Below are 21928 nucleotides of genomic sequence, written 5' to 3'. Positions count from 1 at the left end.
TTAGGGAATGTATAGCTGCTGCAGTTTTGAAGATGAAACTGCACAAGGTGGGGCTAAAGTCACAGTTCCTGGCCACCATCATACTGCCATGGTTCCTGCTTCTTCCTCACATGGGGTCACATCAGCTGTATCCACTACAGCCATTGCCATGGTACAGCAACAGCAGCAGCAGCAACCACAACAGCCTCAACCTCCTCAGTCTTACAAAACACCTCTTCCTGGATCCCCTCCCACAATCGTTCATTCTGGAGCGGCCTTGGGTCCCACAAATACTCAACTTGTAGGAGCACCACTACCATGTACTACTTTCTTACCGCGGCCAGATCGCAGGTTGGCGGTTGTGGACCGCTGGAGACTACCCAAAACCGCTAGTGCCACGACCTCCATGGGTGTGAGAGGAGCTCTAGCAGAAACAGGACCTCTGCCTCAAAAGGTGGCACCTACCTGGGCAGGTGGTGGAGGTGCAGGTAGTGGTCTAGATGGATATAAGCGCTACTATGGACCTATTGATCCAGAGGGACTTGGGCCAAGTGTGGACCAACAGACAGGCTCTCAAACTCCCAAAACAGTCCCCAGAGCCCACCAACAACCCCCACCAACTAGTGTGGTTTTCTACCAAGAGAAGGGCATGGACCATGGCATGGGGAAGAAGGTGGGAGCGGGTACTGGTGGAGGGGGTCAGGGTAGAGGGGTTAAATCTTTGGGAACTCCCAGGCTTCCTCCTAAAAGCCAGGCCCCAGCCCCGCTGACACCTAACCCCCCGCTGCAGCACCCCTCTCCCCCTCTCCCTTCATCCTTCTGGAGGAAACGGCGACCAAAAAAGCCCAAAGAACCTAGTGGCCCATTGTACGAGAACATCCTGCCACTGGGCCGGAGAGGTGGAGGCAGGGATGCGAGTCGAAGACCGAGACCCTCTCCTCCTCTCCCAATCCCGGTGCCAGTCACACTTTCTCCAAGCTACACTCCTCCATCCCCCTCTCCCTCACTTCCCTACACCTCCACATCATCCTCCTCATCCACCACCAGCTCCTCAACCACATCCTCAGCCACATCCTCACGCTCCACCTCTCCTTCATCCACTTCCACAGCTTCATCTCATAGCACCCGAGACAGAGAGGCTGAGGAAGAGGATGAGGAGGATTTGGATGAGCTGACCGAAGAGTCTAGTCTTCTACAGGGCCACAATAGAACCAGGGACCGAGAGCGGTCCATACTTTCCCCTAGATCTCTCACTCATGGACTTCCCCCTCCTATACCCCCACGCAAACCGTGGGGCGCCTTTGGAGACAGGGAGCATAAGAAGGACAGAGAGAGAGAAAGGGGTGGCAGTCAACTAGCACAGCTCCAGGAATGGTGGGCAGGATGGGCAGAAAGAGAGAGGGACAGGGAGAGAAGTGGCGGAGCCCAGGGAGATACAGAAAGGAAAAGAGAGAGGAAACGTAGGAAAGAGAGGGAAAAGGAGAAAAAGAAAAAGAAGAAGAAAAACAAAAAACGAAAAAAGAGGGAGGAGCGTGAAAGAGAAAGAGAAAGGAAGCGTCGTAAGGTGAAAAAGAAGAAAAAGAAGGCAATGAAAACAAAAAAGAAGAAGGTGTCATCCGGCAAGCGGTCAGAGCCAGAGGAGGGTGATGTTGAGGCAGAGAGAGATGGAGAGGGGGATGGGGATAGAGAGGGAGAGTACTCATCATTTTCCACTCAATATCGCAGTGCATTTGCAGACAAAGGCAGCCTTTCAGCTTGGGAGGGAGAGAGAGAAAGAGGGAGGAGAGATGGAGGTGAGGATGACAGGGACGAACGAGAGGATGAGAGTGGGGGAGGTAGATGCAGAGAGAGAAGACCCAAAGGCTCCCACTCACGACACCGACCATCCAGTAAGCGCTATCCCAACCTCAACAAACTCCCCTCCTCAGTTAAATTCTGGGTCAGTGGAGGTGAAGCAGGTGGCACGGAGGCCTCTGGACCCTCCCCTCCCTCCTCTTTACATACACTCCTCTCCTCATCCAAGAGAAGGAGGAGTAGTGGGGTAGAGAGAGAGGAAGAAGGGAGAGTAGGAGAACGCAAGCCACTGCTTCTCCACTATGAAAGGGGGCGAGTTAACACAAGAGAAGGCTTGTCCTTCCATGAGTGGGACTCTGAGGATGAGGAGGAAGAAGGGGAAGAAGAGGAGAGAGAACGAGAAAGAGAGAGAATAGAAGAGAGAGTGCGGCGGGCAGGGAGAGGGGCAGTGTCAGAGTCTGAACGGGACAGAATCAGAGCAGAAGAAAGCTTTTCCGATGAGGGGTCCTCAGGAGAGTTTGGCCGTTTTGAGAGATACTGGGAAGGAACTGGAGGGGGTGGAGCTAGTGGAATTGGGGGTGGGGGCTGGTTTTTTGGAACGTACCCTGCTCGAGAGAAAGGTGGAAGTGTCAACAGTAGAGATGACTCTATTTTGGGTCGGGCAGAAGGATGGGGATTGGCAGGTGATTTTTGGAGTTCGGGTCCAGGGATTGGATGGGGATCTGGAGGAGGCAGTGGAGGGCTAGGTTCACAGTGGCCACCCCCTCCCACTTCCCTGCCACCACCACGACGCTACTGGTCAGTCGACAAACTACAGATGAAGGGTGAGAAGCGAAGCCGCAGTGGGTCAAAGAGCAAAGGTCAGAGGTCTCGGGATAGAATGCAAGATGCAGCATCATGTACGTGTACACAGTATAGGCACGGTAGGCCCCACATTCACCACAAACACAGCAGCACTCAGTCTCACAGCCAGGAGGATCTGCTTCCCCACTGCCACAGCTTCAGTGGAAGCTCTCGGCCCAAACCACCCCCTAAACCTGAGAAATCCAAATCTGGAAGCCAGTCCAACCTTAGCTCCCAGCAAGCCCAGCTCTCCGAACACATACCCCAGCCATCACCCTCCCCACCTCAGCCACTCCTTCCCTCATTACCTGTACCTTCTGCTCCCAACTCCCTAACCATGCCCATTCCTCCACCTCCATCCTCTGCATCCATGTCCCCTCCACCTGTGCTCTCTCCCGGGGGTGCTTCCGGCTCCTCCCAGGCAGCCACCGCCAGCGCTAAGCTTCAGTACCAGAGACTTCGGTCTGTGCCCCAGCCAAGGCGATTCTACTCCCCACACCTGCCACTCAAAGCCAAGAGCTTGTGCTCACGTCGTGGTTCTGCCCATTTCTCCAGCCTAGAAAGTGAAGTATGACACGGGGCTTCTCTGCTGCGCGTGTGTGTGAGCTCTACTGTGAAGCGCAGCTGGAGTGTGATGCACATACATGTGCCGCACCAAGACGAGGAAAACGTCCACGACAGTGACCAGAGCAGCAAAGAAACAACAGTCAAAGCAGGCAATGGCTCAACAAATTCCGCCACGGTCACAATGGATACTCCAGCCGTGCTCCATCTTCGGTCTGAGCTGAGTATTACGATGTCCTCTGTGCTCCTCTCCTCCAGTGAGAACAGTGGATAGCAAATGTCTGGGATTTTTCTGTGAGTAATGATGTCATGTTTACACACATACACTCCTTCAAACAAGGAACATACATTTTTGCATCGTGCACATACGGCGTGACGACAGACATCAAATACTGCTGTGGCTCAAACTGACTATTCAGTTAATTTACAGATGACTCAGAATTAATCTATATTCAATCTGAATGCAGTCTTGGAGAGGCTCAGATGATCAGCATCAACCCACTGACTGAAAAAGTGTCTCCATGGCAACCTGATGCACATAGATACAGACATTACCTTTTTTTCTTTTTGACATTTGCAACATTGATGTTATGCCATCACCCTTTGGCTTCCTCTTTCAAGGCCATGCTGGAAATTATTAATTGAAATTTGACCTCAAAGTAAACAAGAGTAAACTATGTCACTCTTTCTGTATTTCTGATTCCAAGCTAATCAGAACTTACATGGAGCCATTTCACTCAGAACTTTGGTTGTCCTATCAAAACTCCAATGCCATGGTGTCACTTTGACATCAGAGATGACATTATGTTCTAAAGAGACATACTTCATAAGAAAAACAATAAGAACACAAACAAAAATGTAGCAATTTTTCCTCTATAATTTTTTTCCCTTCAGGTTTTCTTTTCTTTTAATGCTGTTTATTGCTCTCACTGTGGTCGTATTTTAACAAAAGGGTAAACCAGCTGTGTCTGATGTTAAATAGTGGGATTATAGATGCAAGGGCAATTTTTACAAAGTTATTTATTTGTTTTGATAACAGAATTTTCAAATTGTCATGACTAGATCCATGGCACTGCCCAATACAATGGTCCTTTCTTTGCATACAAGCAATACTTATCTTTCATCAAATGATGATGGGTTGCAATATTTATGATTGGCACTAGATGGCTACATAATATTAAAAACTGTACGTTAGCGATTACAAATGGTGGACCATGAGTGGACCATGCCTGTTGTTTTGTTCCTTAATCATCACGTTAGAACTGGAACAGACAGCTTACATCATTTCTGGGATGGTAAAGGGCATTGTTTAGAAGAGCTGAGACTGTCATTGTCACTGATTGTGCATTTTCAAGTCAAGCCTACTTCCAGTGCAGAGTTGCATGTAATAAAGCACAAGTTGCTGACTCTTGTCAGTGCAAACGTTAACATATGATAATGAGGAGTCAAGGACAAACACAATACTGATCGATTTTGAGGCAAAAGCATCCTACACCATTTATTTTGGCGAAAAAATTTGTCATACAGAGATTCAGTTTCTGAATACCTATTTGACGTCAGGCACCGCTTATTTGCCCATGTTGTAGTTGAATGTAGCTTTGAAATGATTTAGCAAAAAGTAGATATGCGGTAGATTTTGTAGCATTCTGGATGCAGTTACACATCACAAGAAGTGACAATTACACTTTTATTATGGGGGCATAGAGGGCTTGTACATGTCGTCACAGATCAACAGATTCGATTGCCCTTTATTTGATACACCTGTTCACACGGAAATAAGTGATGTTTGTCTCCCTTTTATATCTTGTTCATTTAAACAAGACCACCTGGGGAAGGTTCACCATCATTTGCAGTGAAATTTAGGGCTTTTCCACTTTTTAAAGACCCATGTGTCATCACACGAGTCAAGAAATAACAAGCTCAGGTATTGAATTGCGTGTTGTGTAAACTGAATCACACACAGCCGCTTAATCCCCTCGGTCAGCGTTTCTTCCAATGCCGGGAATTCGGGTGCGTCAGCGGAAAGTCCACTACACCCGGCATGGAAGCGTGGCGGGGGGCAGGGAGATGGATGTAGAATGATTGAATTAATATAGTGTGCCATGAGTACACTTGATCTGTCATTGACCCTTACTGAGTCAGAAGGCGCTAACACAGTATTCTGTGACTGCATGTACAGAATGGACTTATAATTCCCATATAGCTTTTTTTCTTGAGAACAAAAATAAATATTATCTCTATATACTATGTTTTTGATAATGTATCATGTTATACTGTGAATTGACTTAGATATTTTATTGCCCATTGTATTCAGTTTTCATTGCCATCATATCATTTATCTATACAAAATATATATGTACAAATAAATATATACATATATATATATATATATATACAGACAGGTATATATAATGAGTTAAGTTTAATATACTTGGAGGAAGTGGTAGATATAGTTTTAAATGTTTTAGCTTTGTAGCAATTCTAGACTCTGGAGACATTTTTGAATTTTGATTCCTCCTATATGACTGTGAAAACATTAGTGCCTGTGAAGAAAAAACAAGAAACAAATCTAATATCCTTTCATTCATCCTTCTGTCCATCTTTTCATATATTTTTAGCAGATCTTCACAATTACTCTGATACTACCTAAATAGCTTTCAGATCATGTGTGTTTTATGCCCTTTGCTCATGTTGCTGCGTCCTTATCGTTGCGTCTGTCCTTTTGACATTCTGCCATTTCAGCTTTCCATCTAGCCAGTTAGTATTCCATCCATCAGTCCAACAATCCATCCATTCAATCACCCATCAGTCCATCAGTCTAACTGCTGATTTCTTCTTATTCTGTAGTTTTCTCATGATATTTTTCCACAGAACCATTGATTAGGCAACTTAAACAATGTACCTCTGGCAATTTCCTTTTTTAGATATTTTTTATTCTCTCTGTTTATCCCTCTGTATGTTCTCTCAGTTAGCAAAAAACAAAACCAGAAAAAAACAGAGACCAGTAGCTACTGTGTTCCTGCTCCTATCAGTTGATTATTGAAGATCATGATCAATTAAAGTTATGATGTAATTGATAAACGACTGAAAAATTGACTGAAGAGTTGTACCTGATGACCATGACACTGTAGTGAGGGTCTGGGCTGTACTGTACACAACTCACTGTTACTGTGCTGACTAGATGGGGTAATGTGTGTAAACTAACTGTAAAATAATGTTGGCGCACTGACTCATGTTGGTTAGGAGGTACATATCATAGTAGGCAATAGATAATTCATCCCATTGCCAAACAAACACTCAACAAAGGCTTCATCCCCTCCCTTCATCTGTTTAGACTGGTGACCTGATTGTGAAATAAACAAAGTACAGGGTTGGATATTGTTGCTAGAATTGTCAGTGGTGGTCAATATTTGGCTGGGAAATTAAAGTCACATATTGTGTTAAGGGCTGGTCAGCTGCTATTTTAGATTCAGTGTGACTGTTTGTTTGCATGTTTGAGTGTCAGTACATGAGAGAAAAGCCTAGTTTTCTTTTCTACATTGATGCATTATGTGTGTGCTTCTCATTTGCTATCAGTAATTCTAGGTTCTGCTATTTATTTCCTACACGGAATCTATGCCCAAAATTCAGAAAACGGCATCCTTTAAAAAGTTATGCACATCTGAAACATCTTGTATGTTAATTTACACTATTGTTCAAGTTTGGAGTCAGTGAGATTTTCATACTTTTATTCCGTATTGATCAAAAGGGACAGTAAAGACATTTCTAATGTTAGAAAATTCTATTTCAGATAAATGCTGCAGTTTTGAACTTTCATCAGAGATTCTCAGAGAATATTTAACTGTTTTCAATATCGGTAATAATAATAATAATTTCTTGAGCACCAAATCAGCATACTAAAATGATTTCTGATGTTATGAGTGCTGAAAATTCAGCTTTGCAATCGCAGTAATAAATTATATTTTAGAATAGAAAACAGTTATTAAAGGGTGCTTAGGCACCTATTGTATCTGTTAATTTTCTTCTTCTTCTTCCGCTCTAGAAGTCTATGGCAGCCTGTAGAACCACTTGCGGGAAAGTTATGAAATTTGGCACACAGTTAGAGGACAGTCTCAATATTAACCATAGCAAATTTGGAATGTTTTTCTCAAACTCTCTAGCACCACCAACAGGCCAAATTGCACTCATGTTTCTGCTAATAACTTTTGAACTGTAAGTCTAAAAGCAAAAAAAAAAAAAAAATTTAATTTTCTATGGGTCAAGGTTTTTCACAATTTAGAAATTTGCAAAAAAAAATGTCCTAGACGGTTTGTCAAATTTTTACCAAATTTGGCTCAGATCCTCTTCAGAGTATTCTGGCAAAAAATGATCAAAAGCTTTCTGATATACCAAACCATTTTTATAAAGCGTGTTAATGAATTTGATGAAGTTGGTGCAAAAAGGATATGAAGCTATAACTTCATAACACTTTAGCAAATTCTGACCAAACTTGGTATGTGTTATAACAAGCATGACCTATGGGCAAATGAGTAGTTTCAGCATCTCCAACAGGTCAAAAAATATTTTACAAATCGGCATTTCTGTTTATAAATGCTGACCAGTGTTGCCAAAAATCATAAGATTGGTCTCGTTATATTTGGAATAGCATACTGAATCAAACAATAACTAATTTTTCTATGTCAGTCTTTTCTGGTCATCGGCCATTTTTAGTTTGTAGTAAAATGCTATATCAACAAGGGTCTTCAACGCTACTACTGGAGAGCTACCATACTGCAGAGTTCAGCTTCAGCTCTAATCAAACACACCTGAACCAGCTAATCAAGGTGTTCATGGCTACTTAATTACCGACACCTGTGTTGAAGCAGGGTTGGAACTTAAGTCTACTGGAAGGTAGCTCTCCAGGGCTGCGTTCCAGTCCGTTTTCTTATGCCCTTCACTCGCAGACTTCCCTCTGTCTCATTTACTCGGATGTAAGTCATTGATTATGTTGCATGAGTGCCTACTACTGGCGGAACCCTTGCAATGGGCTGAACTGGAACGCCTAAGCCCTTGATTACTTAGAATCTGCTATGGATCTGGTTTATTGTTTACATTTTCCCCTTATGAATTTGTTTGGTGCAATATTTTATATGGATATAGGTATGCTTGGACTGTTCTAAAAAAATAAAATAATCATTTATGTATTATAGACTTGTTTGGGGTGGGGATAAATGAAACGCAATCTGCGTTGACGTCATAATCATGTTGCATTGTGGTCTATGGAGTGGCCTGACTCGCTCCATCTGTCAAAATCTGTCCATATAAACTTCCATCGTCCACTTTGCGAAGTGGAACGCATTTCAAAATGCCAGCAGGGATTCCCCCAAGAGGAAGTGCTTAGGGAAGTTTGCGAGCGTGTGTCTAAAAGTGGAGTGGAACACAGCCCAGGAGCAGGGTTTGAGAACCCTTGTCTTTACTGAGTAATTAAAGACAGGTCCTCAGCTCATTTTACCTCTGTTGTGCATGAAAGCTTTTACTGTATTTTTGATCAGATGAATGCAGCGTTGGTTGAGCATGAAGGGAAAAAGCATTAAAAAACATTAAACCATTAAAAAAATGTTACTGACCTCAGACGTTTGAATGGTAGTGTATTAAATGATAAGCTTTCAGCTACCAATAGGTTATTAGACATTTTAATTTCACCTTTAAATTCAGTGCAAAAACTTCTCATATTCTCATATAAAGTCCTCATATTCCATTTGTGCTTGCTAATGAGTGACAATGAATTTAAGGGTCTGTACTCAGTGAGTGAACGAGTAAGAGAAGGGAAACAGATTATATGCAGGTTTGTACTGCACATACTGTAAAGCTGTGTAAGTGTTTCATTATTTATGTGGCGATTGTGCATGTGAGAGAGATTGTGGTGCACATGCATTATATATATATATATATATATATATATATATATATATATATATATATACACATCAATACAAAGTATCTGTCTCTCTTTTTCCTCCAAACCTCTCTACCAGATTACTCAGCCATTTACTCACTATTCTCTCACTCATTGGGCTGCTATAATACATAATTGACTCACTCAGGACAGACATACACACACACTTGCTGCAGCTTCATGGATACCGAATCCTGCAGGTGCTCTAGAACTTTCTCTTGCTCTCTCTCCCCCTCAGGAGCTTGAGGCTCAGAGTAGCTCCAGGTAGCTGTTGGCACCATGATGTGAGGCATTACTTGACAGGCTCGACGGATAAAAGTGCAGCTCTTCCCTCTTGATCACAGCTGAGCAGAGATCAGTGTGTGTGTGTGTATGTGTTTGTGTGAAAGCAGGTCAGCCCCTGTGATAGACCACTACATGCTTTACTTAGCCTACCCTTATTCCACAACTGCAGCTGTACACCAACAATAACGTCTGAGACTCAAGGCTGGAAACTCACTCTAGTGTTGCTTTCTCATGCAGTGAAAGTGCTTTTACATCTTACATGTTGTGAAACCCATATTTGAACAGGGTCCTCCATGTCACATCACATTCATAATCATGTAATCCCATCTACCATTCAAAATGAAAGAAAAGAATAAAATAATTACTGCTTCACTTTGTCTTAACAGCTACAATTGATTTTGTTAGAACCTTTTTTGTTATTATTATTGTTTAAGACATTTTGAATATGTTTTTAGCTTGCTCACTATTTTTAACATGGATTGATGTGGCATTGTGTAAACTGCACTGTGACTAAAGGCAATGCGAGTGTGTATGTGTGTGACGGGCATCAGTTGAGGATGTGTATTGCCTTTGTACTGTACAGTCCAGACAGAATTCCTCCACCAATCAGATTTTGTTTGCTTATAACATCATGTCTTGGGAAGGGGTTTGAAGGGGTCAGTGCTAAGAATTGCTTCATAAAGAATACTCTCTTTAAAATACTCATTGCCTTTTCTTATTTATCTTGTAACTGTATTTGCATGTGAACATGGGAAAGTTTGTTTGTGTGTGCGTCTGTGCAGATGACAATGAGTGTCTTGCCTTCCACACATGCCTGCAGGGGGGATAAAGTAAATTCTCTTGTTCCTCGATAAGAACTTTCTTCACTTTTTGGTACGCGTCTCTCTGAACCTTCCCCCTCTCTCTTCCTTTGAGCGATGTGATCTGAGCTTTGATCTTTGAAGACCATACCTGACCTTATATAAGCCACCGGCTCTGTACACAGAGCCATGATGAGCTGTGATGTTCCTCTCCTTGTCAGTTAACATGACGAATACAAACCGCACACAGTCATGCACAATATTAATACAAATCCTCTTTTATGATACAAAATATATTGAGTTATATGTGCAAGCCTACATTCTTATAAGTGCCTTAAAACAATTTCTCTTTTCTAGAACTGAACTTAGTCTAGATAGATGGGTAGTTAGATTATTAATTTAATATAAAATCTTACTATTAGCTCTGTTCCTAAATTGCAACTTTATATGAAAAGAAAATGAAATATTGCAAAAACAAATGAATAAGGCAGCATTTCGATTGTATTGGAAAAAACACAACCATCAACTTACAGAGAAACTGACATTAAATAAAGGAAACAGAAGTTAGCCACTCGGGTCTTTTAGAAGCAAATTATTCAATAACATGACTTGAGATAAAATCACATGACATCTAGGAATTTATACAGGATTTATATGTGTTTATGCAGGGATTTATTTACCTTAGGCAAGTGTATAAATATTTTAAGCACATTTTGGAAATTTGATTCGATTCTTAGTGTTTCCATCCAGCATTTTTTCATGCAGTATTCCAAAATTCACAATAAAACTTACTTGAAAAAACCTATTGCCTATTGATGATATTGTTTCTTTTCAAGAACATTTTTGACATTTTTATGACACTTCTGGTGCTTAATAAAGTCTACAAATTATAAAAGTATAAAACTAAAGCGTAAAAGTAGTTAGAAAACATACATAAAGGATTTTTTTTTTAATTATGGATTTGCTGACAAAAATCTCAATTTTTGATGTATGAAGCACAGCTCACGCAAATGCCACTTTCAAACCTAGCAGCTTTTTGTTGGTAAATGCATCAAAATTCATTAACCAACTTGAACCTGTTGCAAAATCTGCATGTGGAAATCTTTCGCGAAATTTCACGTTGCTTGGATTTCTATAGAAATGAATGGATTTCTTCTGTGAAAATTGGTCAAATAATGGTGAATGTGATTGCACCCTTAGCGTGATCCCAACCAGGCTAAAATTAAAGGGATATTTCACCCCATAATGAAATTTGTCATCATTTAGCTACTTTTTCTCCTGTGGAATATAAAAGAAGATATTTTGAAAAATCACAGTTTGCCCATACAGTGGAAGTCAGTAGTTACCAAAACTTCCACAGAAGAAACAGTTTTGGGTTTTTTGAAGGTTTGGAACAGCATGAGGGTGAGTAAATAACAGAATTTTCATTTTTGGGTGAACTATCCCTTTAAAAAAAACATTATTGAAACACAAGCATATCAAAAAATAACCTTTGATGTTGGAATTCAACCCTTATTCTCCTCGTCCTCGCTAACCCTAGAGCCGCATGTCTATGTGTGCCCGCTGGAGCGAGAAAGAGATTGACGGATATCTTGTGTTTTATGCATATGCTGTGTGAGCGAGATAGCTGGAGTGCACTATATCTAGTGTTATCGGTATGATGGCGGAGAGCTTTCAGCCTCGTCTTGGGAGTGTTTTCAGCCACTGTATATGATCCATCTCTGGGGTGTGCTGATGTCTGCGCATCGATCAACACTGAGCCGTGTTTATGTCACTCAAAAGCCACACGGGTATGAAGAGTTCTGCCATGGCACAGCAGAATCCGAGACCTCACTTATCCTCTCACTATAGCATCAATGCTCAGATTAACACCACACGTGTGCGCGAGCGAGCGAAGAAAGTGTTAGTAGCTGGAATCGAAGCTGATGCACACATGCTCAAACATTCACGTTTGCACACATACAGCACATGATAGAAGCGGCAATGTTCTCTCTTTCATCATTAGCCCAGCGTGCCGCAGGGTGCACCAGCACATCGACTTGATCTCTCAATAAAAAAAAAGAAAAGAAAAAAAGAAAAAAGAATGGGGGAAAGACAGAGAGAGATAGAGAGCATCTTTTCATCCACAAAGCAAATCCTGTCAGATCTCCTTTTTTCCCGCACACATTACTGTGCTGGGACCGAATGACAAATTACCCAGAATCCACGGGGGCATACTCCAACTTCACACGACATAGCGCTCGTCTCTCATCATTATTGACATTAGCGTTAATATCAATTTGTCTTGCAGGACTTCGCTGCTGCTTTTATAGATAAAACCAGTGCGAGGAAATAGTGCAGAGGCAATTAAAGATGCTTGTTTTGGCCAGTTATTTTTGTCGGTTCATAGGCCTTTGGATTCTCTGCAGCTGTTTAGTCGTTCACTAGTATGCACCTGAAACAAGCTCTGAGTTCTCGAATAGTAAAATCACTTTAAAGTAAATAAAAATTAAAAGTTAATAATAATAATAGCAGACACATGTTTATTTCAAACTAGATCATTATGAGATGCCACAGTTGAATACCTTTTTGTGGGAAAGCAGAAGCAATCCGCTGGTGCCTTTTTGTTTCCAGAAGCAATGTTTCTGAAATATAACTTGTGTCTTATTTCATTTTGAAAGTTGGAAAAGCAAGACCAGACACAAGCACATTTGGATGTTTTCATTTTGCTGTAATAGATTCATGTAATTGGTCAGATTCTGGTCGGCGAGAGAGAGAGAGAGAGAGAGAGAGAGAGAGAGAGGAGGCAGAAAAAAGAAGGCTGGGGATTGTATAGATGCAGAATTTTTCCTCTTCATTAGTGCAATGTCAGGACTAATAAGCTGATGGCTTGTGGCCAGTATGAACTCTGTCCGCTTTGTACAGTAGAGAGAGACAAAAAAGATGCACTTTGATGTTCTAATCCTCTGAATCTACCTTTATCTTTCTGTAAACAAATATTTCATAAGTGTATATCATAAGCCGCTTACAAAGCTCTCAAACCCACTAATGTGGTGTGGTTGAACAATGGTGTCAGAAAATAATTAAACAATAGCAACAACAAAAAAAATCTGCATAATTTGTTATGCGTTTTATGGTTTCTGACCACATAGCTGCCAGGTACATAGCTTCCCTTTGAGAAATAAATCCTTGTTGTTTGGAAGAGATATTTATTTAGATCAGTGTTACTGTGATGGATGTGAATTTCCAAATGTTATGACACAACAGAGCAGCTTGTGGTTTAGAAGGCTGAAACGGATGGATATTTACTCTTTTGACCTTCATTTATCTGGATTCTTGAGGGGTATTGCATTCTGCAACTTGTTATACCTGAGCAGCTAATTGAGTAATTAAGCTAATTAGAGTGATTAGTTGGCCAGACAGTGCACTCAACTGGGCTGGCCGAATTTCATCAGCGTCTGAATGAGAGTTCCTAACAATTCCACCCTGCAGTTAAGATCAACGAGCCGGAAATAAAGCAAGCTGCTGATTTTGCTACAGTATGTTTGTGTTTGGCTTCTTGATGGGTGTCTAACTGCTTATTTGCCTGTCTGTGTTGGAATAGTCCACCCAACATTAAAATTAACTAAAAAAATTTACTCAACCTCAGGCCATCCAAGATGTAGGATTTGTTTCTTCATCAGAACAAAGAAATTTAGCATAAATTACTTGCTCACCAATGGATCTCCTGCAGTGAATGGGTGCCATCAGAATGAGAGTTCAAACAGCTGATCAAAACATCACAATAATCTACATGACTCCAGTCCATTGGTTAATGTCTAATAAAGGGAAAAGCTGCATATCTGTAAGAAACAAATCCCTCATTTGGCTGTTTTAACTTTAAACCTAGCTTCTGTTTGTGTTTCTCTGTTGTATCAGAGATAACTTTTTGCGCTGGAGAAAGCAATATTATGGCTAGAGGACTCTTATTTTAAAGGGAGGTTAAAAACATTCTAATGGTGAATTTGTATATTACAAACGTCTCAAGGTTACGCATGTAATCATGGTTCCTCGAGGGAACGAGACGCTGTGTCGGAAATGCTATGGAAACGCGTTTAGCGTGAGCGACTCTGAATATCGTGTGTAATCTGTCTAATGGAAGAGCGTGACGTCACGGACGGGGTGACATAAGCGACCAGGAAGCTATAAAAGCACATGCCGCGCAGCTGGCGTCAGCTTCGAGTACCAGCAAGTGCCGGCAGGGGTGCCGGGGGTATGGCATCGAGACGCAGCGTCTCGTTCCCTTGAGGAACCATGGTTACATGCGTAACCTTGAGACGTTCCTCTTCAGGAACTCGAGCTGCATCGGAAACGCTATGGGGAACGAGGTGCCCACGCTGCCAGATTACCAAATCCCTGCCTAGTGTGTATCCGAAGAGCACAGCTTAGGACGAGAGAACAGAAGCGTCTGGAGTAACTGGCATATCTAGGCCATAAAACCTTGCGAATGTGGAGGGCGTGGACCACCCCGCAGCGTTGCAGATGTCCAGCATCGACGCACCTGCCAAGAAGGCCTTGAAGGCCGCCATACCCCGTGTGGAGTGAGCCTTGACTCCCATCAGCAAGGGGAGACCAGAGGACTCATAGGTAACGTTAATAGCCTCAACTATACGACTAAGGTTCTGCTTTGTTGCAGGAAAAATCCTACTTGGGTGGACCATAGCACACCAGCAGTTGGTCCATCTTTCTTCACAGGGCAGCTCTGTGGACGTATGTGTCCAGCGCTCGAGCTGGATACATACAATTAGCTTCTTCTGGTCGGACTCCCGGAAGGGAGGAGGGCAGTAGGATTAGATTATTATGGTTTGTGTTGTGGAAGGGGGGAGTTTTGTGAAACAACCCGCTCGAGGGTATAGAAGTGCTTTGGCCATGCCGGGCGCAAAGTGAAATGAGTAGGGGCAACTGAGAGGGCCTGAAGATCTCCAACTCTCCTCAGAGAGGTAATAGCCAATAGGTCAGATGTCTATCTGATATATCTTGGATCGGCTCGAATAGAGCTTTACAGAGCCTCTAACACCACAACCAAGTCCCAGGGGGGGACATGGGACCGTACTGGAGGCTTCAGCCTCAGCGCACCGCGGAGGAATCGTATCAGTAGGGGGTGTCTTCCCACTGATTGTCCACCGAGAGGGACATGGTAGGCCGCAATGGCCGCCACGTAAACCTTTAAGGTGGAGTTCTCTGCAACCCTGCAGAGAACCTGGCTTGTAGAAAGTCCAGAACTGTACCAACTGGGCAGTTAGCTGGGTCGAGCTGGCAGTCTCTGCACCATGAGGTGAAGAGTTTCCACCTCAGGGCGTACAGTTTCCTCGTTGAGGGAGCTGTGGATTGGAGGATGGTCTCAACAACTTCAGTTGAGAGACCGGATGCTATGAGCTGTGCCCCCTCAGGGGCCATACCCACAGTTTCCACAACTCCGGGCAAGGGTGAATTATCGTGCCCTGTGCCTGTGAGAGTAGATCTGTCCTGATCAGTATCTCCCATGGAGAGCCGTCGAGGAGCGAGACCAGATCTGAGAACCATACTCAGCCCAGCCAGAAAGGGGTTACTAATAACAGCCGAACCCCGTCCCGGCGTACTCTCGCCAGAACTCCCGGGAGCAGAGCGATAGGGGGAAAAGTGTACAGACGAAGCCTCGGCCAGGTCTGTACCATAGCGTCCAGTCCAAGAGGAGCTGGATGAACTAGAGAGAACCAGAGGGGACATCGCGATGTCTCTTGAGTCACAAAGAGGTCCAAAAACTCTCCATATCTGCTTCACCACCTCGGGTTGAAGCCCCCATTCCCCGGGCCTCGGCCACTGCCTCAACAGGATGTCTGCTCCAACATTGAACCTCCCAGGAAAATATACTGCTCTGAGCTAGAGGAGTTTGTCCTGGGACCACAGAAGGATCTGGTGTGCCAGCTTGTACAAGGGGCATGAACGCAGACCTCCCTGCTGGTTGCTATAAGAGACCACCACTGTGTTGTTGGTGCGCAAAAACACATGGTGACCTCTCAGGTCTGGGAGGAAATATTTTAATGCTCGATGCATAGCTAGCATCTCTAGACAACTGATATGCCATGTCAGATGGCGACCACTCCACAGACCGCGGGCAGGGTGGCCACTCATGACCGCACCCCAGCCGGTGAGGGACGCATCTGTCGCTAGCGTTACACAGCGACAAGGAGCTCCCAGCACCGGGCCCTGATTCAAGAACCAATGTTTCTTCCACATGTCTAAGGCACGGAGGAATCGCCGCGTGACCTTGATATTTCGAAGTGGGTTCCCCCTCTGGGAAAATCCCTTGGTCTTATATCAACCACTGTAGGGGTCTCATGTACAGCAGGCCAAAAGGTATCACATTGGATGCAGCTGCCATCAGACCTAATAGTCTCTGAAACTGTTTGACAGTGAGTGACAGGCCTTCTTTGACTCTCTTGACTGACGTGAGGATCAACTCAATACGAGCAGGAGACAGACGTGCCTGCATCGTTGTCGAATCCCACACTACGCCTAGATAGGTGGTTCTCTGAACTGGAGAAAGTACACTCTTCTTGGTGTTCAGTCTCAAACCCAGCTCCCCCATGTGGGCAAGAACGACATCTCGATGTCGAACCACCATCTGCTCCGATTGAGCTAAAATCAACCAATCGTTGATTTCATTTAGTATGCGGATGCCCCGCAGTCTCAGTAGAGCCATTTGAGCAGCATCCACACACTTCATAAACGTGCTGGGTGAGAGTACAAGGCCGGATGGAAGTACTCAATATTGGTACACTTCGCCCCCGAAAGCGAACCTCAGAAACTTCCTGTGTTTTGGAAGGATGGAGACATGGAAGTATGCGTCTATGAGATCTGTCGTAACATACCAGTCCTCAGACCTGATTTGTGATACAACATGCTTTATAATGAGCATTTTGAACTTCAGCCTCATAACTGAGCGATTTAACTGACGTAGATCTATTATCGGATACAACCACCTCATCCTTCCCTGGAACTTGTAAAATACCGGCTGTTAAACCCCGGATTCCCTGTCTTGAGGAGGGACCACCTCGATGGCCTCCTTCCCTAATAGGGTATTCACTTTTTGTTCCGTAACCAGAGCCTGCTCGGGTCCGACCAATGTCGGAATAACCCCGTTGAATTTCGGTGGTAAGAGCTGAAACTGAATGCGATAGCCTTATTGCCATATGCAGGACCCATTGAGATACATTTGGCAGTCGTTCAAATGCTGCTAAATAATCTACTAAGGCAATCAGTCTCTCGAAACTGACCTCTGGTGTAACTGAGACAGCTAAATCGGCGCCTGAAGTAGAACACCATTTCCAGCAACCGATCTAACTGTTTTAGAGAACCCCGAAGGGGTAGCAAGCCTCTCAGCACCGCTACGCTCGCGGGCGGAAGAAATTGAGAGCAGCGCTCGCTGGAAACCGCTGCACCCTGAAGCTCTGGCAGGGTTGGCAGATCGATTTCCCGAGGACACTGAGGAGAGACGGGCACCGTGTAATGCATGTAAACACCACTCTACCCCAGTAGGGGCCACCCTCTGCAGTTGTGACCGACAAGTGTCATGACATGACTAGCCGAGGACCTCCCAGCCTGAAGTACGCCCCTCAGATCCGGCTTAGGCAGGTTAACCCTGGCCCAGAGCGATGCTTCAGCCTCCGGTCCCAACGCAAGGGAGCGTGGGCAGCAACACTCTGATTCTGCACCTCCCTAAACGAGGAGCCGGTACATGGAGAGGGCTGCTCCCGCCCAGCAGCCCCTCCAGTATATATAACTTCTCAAAGTGAGATAAATGTCATTATATTCCTCAGAATTAAATGGAATCAAACAATCAGACAAGTATACACGAACTGGCTTGTGATACAATTCATATGGAAAGTGATATATCTGACTTCTCATAGTCAGGTAAACACTGAATTTAATTCCTCAGAATTAAATGCAGCTAAACAACCAGACAAGTATACACAGTCCGGTTTGGTAAGATACACATCAAAACTGAAAATGATGTCATACACGTGTTGCCCTGGCAGCGCGCGAGCCACGTAGTCACACAAACAATATTAATCTCCTCGGAGATAAATAGCTGCAGCTGCGAGTTCACAGTCAGAGGGGGAAGGAACCGCAGCGTGGGCTTCCGAGCCTCGAGAACGAACTCTAGATCTAGGGAACACGGGTGGAGATAGGAAAAGCCGTCTCCAACCTGTCCCCAGATATGCGAGAAGCACAGTCAGCCCCCTTATATTTCCCGAGAGCTGACTGCGTGAGCTGCGCTCCCTTCTAAACCCAGAGATCGGGCAGATCTGGCAGGTGAGGTAGGAGATAGGGACGCGCCCATCTCCATTCCCTCCAGCAGATCTATCTGCGAACCCAGCGAATGCAGGCGCCGTTCCACCTCGGCGAAAGCGGGACTAACACCTGGCGAAGACTCCCTCTCGAGGAAAGCCCTCCGGGATCGAAGCGTCTGCACTGGTTGTACACAGTGCAGGCAGTCGGCTCCCTCAAGAGCTGAATCAGCGTGCTTCGATCCCAGGCAGACCGTGCACAGACTGTGTGTATCCCCACTCGTGATGTAGCGAGGGCAGGGAGGAACACACAATCTGAAACACGATCTGGATTCGGCTTTCAGATGTCTCGTCTTAGCTTTGCTCTTTGACTATTGCTTACTCTTTGAGGAGCTAATAGTGACAAACAACAATAAATAAGACTGACAAGACAGAATAACATGCACACACAGAGCACTTGCTGAAAGACGCAAAGCTGATGCCAGCTGCGCTGCATTTGCTTTTATAGCTTCCTGGTCGCTTACGTCACCCTGCCCATGACATCATGCTCTTCCATTAGACAGATTACACACGATATTCAGGGTCGCTCACGCTAAGTGCGTTCCCATAGCGTTTCCGACGCAGCTCGAGTTCCTGAAGAGGAACATGCAGCTTTTCGCTTCACAAGATGTTAATTGATGACAGTCATGTGGATTACTTGTGGATTATTGTGATGCTTTTAAAAAATGATGGGTAAAAAAAGAAAATTTTTATTTTTAAGTGAACTTTTCCTTTAAATTAAGCAGAGTGGCTACCAATTTAAATAGTTAAACTAACCTGGCTACCAATTTAAATAGTTAAACTAAAATAGTCACATTCATTTTATAAAGCAGTGTTTCTCAACTGGTGGGTCGCGGAGTGTACGGCCAAAGAAATGAAAAAACAACAAAAAAGATAATTCTTAATGTTTTTCTGATGCAAGACTTTCATTTTAAAAGACGTGCATGAAAGCTGTTGACACTTCTGTCAGATGTAGTTTAAGAGTACCTGAGAAAAATGCGCTGTCCCGATTCAGTATCTGCGGTCAGTTGAGATGTTGACAGGCTTAATGACAGTGTCATTATTTTAGCATATTTTCATAACTTATGAAATAAAAAGTCTCTCACCTCAGAAAAACGAACTATCCTGTCCAGCCAAATGTTATACCGTGCTCGTAGCTCGCACTCTTCAATAGCACGCACGAACGTGGCGCCGTGCTGTATATCACTTCACTAAAGTACAGAAACTACTTAATGACCATGGGAAAACGTGGGTTCCAAGGCCAAACAAGTTGAGAACCACTGGTATAAATTCCATTTGAAATAATCAAGGTGGTCTTTAATTGCAATAGATAGAGGTTTTTTAAGCCAATCATCTGAGTCGTCCCGTTGGTACATGAGCTTTGACGCCAAAGGCAGCAGACAGGGATAAATATGAGCCCATTTCATGCTTTTAAGATTATTTCAAAAAAATTGGGCATTGACAAAATCTACTATAATATAATTAAATATTTACATAATACACTGCCATTTTAAGGTCAATAAGGAGAGATGCTTTTTGGCAGGAGAATGGTGTAGTTATAACATCTACTAGCAGGTCTAAATAGTCCATGCCAAACAGCAAATGTCTGACCCCTTGGAAATATAAAATATACATCATTTAAATATAATGCTCAGTAACGTGCAGTGCTCATGTTTATTCAACAAAGTCAACCTCCACATATAAATCAATGCATGGGAAACACTGGTAATGTATATTGAAAAATCGGAAATGTGTTTAAAAATCATATTAGCGTTACTGAAAAATTTATATCGTGATACGTAAATTTGCGTCCCAGTCACATTTTCTAGTTTAAATAAACATTATTTCACTATCAGAAGAAGAAACAATTCTGTTTTATATATTTAAGTTAGTGTTTCCATATTTAAGTTTTTGTTTAAGCATTTTCATTTTATTCCAAAATAATAACTCAAGGCAGTAACTAGTAAATATATATTTTATTTGTGAACTAATGTTCAGCTATTCTTTTTAATAGTTAACTATTTTTTTATTTTTTGGAGAAAAGGAGAATTATTTTAAACTTCACAAAGCTGATTACTCACTAAAATCTCCTACAGGTCATGTTTTCAGGCCATTTCAAGTCTTATTTTGATGTAACAAAGTGGTTATATATCTAAGTATTTTAAGCTCGGTTCAGACTACATTATTTTTTGTCATTTACAACAGTCACTGTGCCAGATTACATGATTTTGTCTCCTAAAATCTTGTCATGTCGTGAACAAGAAACATGTCAGACTACACGTTTCTTACTGAACATTCTTCGCATTTCGTCTTTAACGATGTGCATGCTGTCGTCAGCTGTGTGAACTAGACAGGTAGTGACATGAGCGTAAACAAACAGTGGCTAGCAAACAGTGTGTTTTGCCCTGTCTTGTCTCAGAAAGGCCTAAAATGAAAGAAAACCTGACAGTAGACACAAACCTGGATTGAATGAAGAGGACTTAAGAGAACTGAGGTAAAATAGTTTTTAACTGACCGCGGCAATCCCTCAAGAAAACATCATAAATGCAGGAGTATTATTGCCATAGCTCCATGAAGATTTCCTCCATTGTAAAATTACACCTAGCAGGACCGATACCATTGTCTCTCTTTCATTTCGGCATGTTTGAAAGCATGTACGAAGGCGCTTCTGTGTTCCTGTTGGCTTGTGTTATAGCTGTGACGGAACTTGCTGTGGACGACGGGAAAAAAAATTAAACATGCTAACATAAGACTTTCTGTGTTGACGATGTGAAGCATCACAGACATGGCATTAGTTGTCGTGCACGATGACACCACACGAGATTAAACGAATCATTTACGAATCCCCACGACATCCTACGTCAAGCACATCATGCCAAAATCGGGCTAAAATTGTGTAGTCTGAACAGGGCTTTAGTTGTTTAGTTACTTTTTTAAATTAGTCTTTTCATTAACACCATTATATGGTGTTAATACTCACTGATGTCTTCACAGACATTTTCAACATCTCACTTAGTCAAGCTGTTGTTCCCACATGCTTCAAAGCTACCACCATCATTCCAGTCCTGAAGAAGCCGTTTCCATCCTGCTTCAATGACTACCATCCAGTTCCACTTACCCCTATTCTCATGAAGTGCTTTGAACGGCTAGTCATGCACCACATTAAGTCTGCCCTCCCTGGACCCCTTCCAGTTTGCATATCGGTCCAACAGCTCGACCGATGATGCTATCGCCACTACCCTCCACTCAGCACTCACACATCTAGAGAAAAAAGACTCATACGTCAGAATGCTGTTCATAGACTTCAGTTCAACATTCAACACAATCATCCCTCAACAGCTTATTCACAAACTGGTCCAGCTGGGGCTCAACACTTCGCTGTGCAACTGGCTGTTAGACTT

General features: G+C 43.2%; 1 protein-coding gene across 1 annotated transcript in view; it reads left to right on the top strand.

The window, feature by feature from the left end:
• The window catches only part of LOC109063899 (glutamate receptor ionotropic, NMDA 2D-like), a 95532-nt gene extending 85431 nt beyond the window's left edge, over positions 1 to 10101 (top strand). The window contains exon 15 of the mRNA XM_042740649.1: positions 5 to 10101. Coding sequence (XP_042596583.1) covers positions 5 to 3190 — 3186 coding nt within the window. The 3' untranslated portion in view covers positions 3191 to 10101. The remainder of the gene's footprint in view (positions 1 to 4) is intronic.
• Positions 10102 to 21928: the final 11827 nt, after the last annotated feature.

The sequence above is a fragment of the Cyprinus carpio genome, chromosome B16, assembly GCF_018340385.1.
Source record: "Cyprinus carpio isolate SPL01 chromosome B16, ASM1834038v1, whole genome shotgun sequence".
In the NCBI taxonomy this organism is placed as follows: Eukaryota; Metazoa; Chordata; class Actinopteri; order Cypriniformes; family Cyprinidae; genus Cyprinus; species Cyprinus carpio.
Note: the sequence above shows the minus strand (reverse complement) of the source record. Positions and strands in the feature narration are given on the sequence as shown.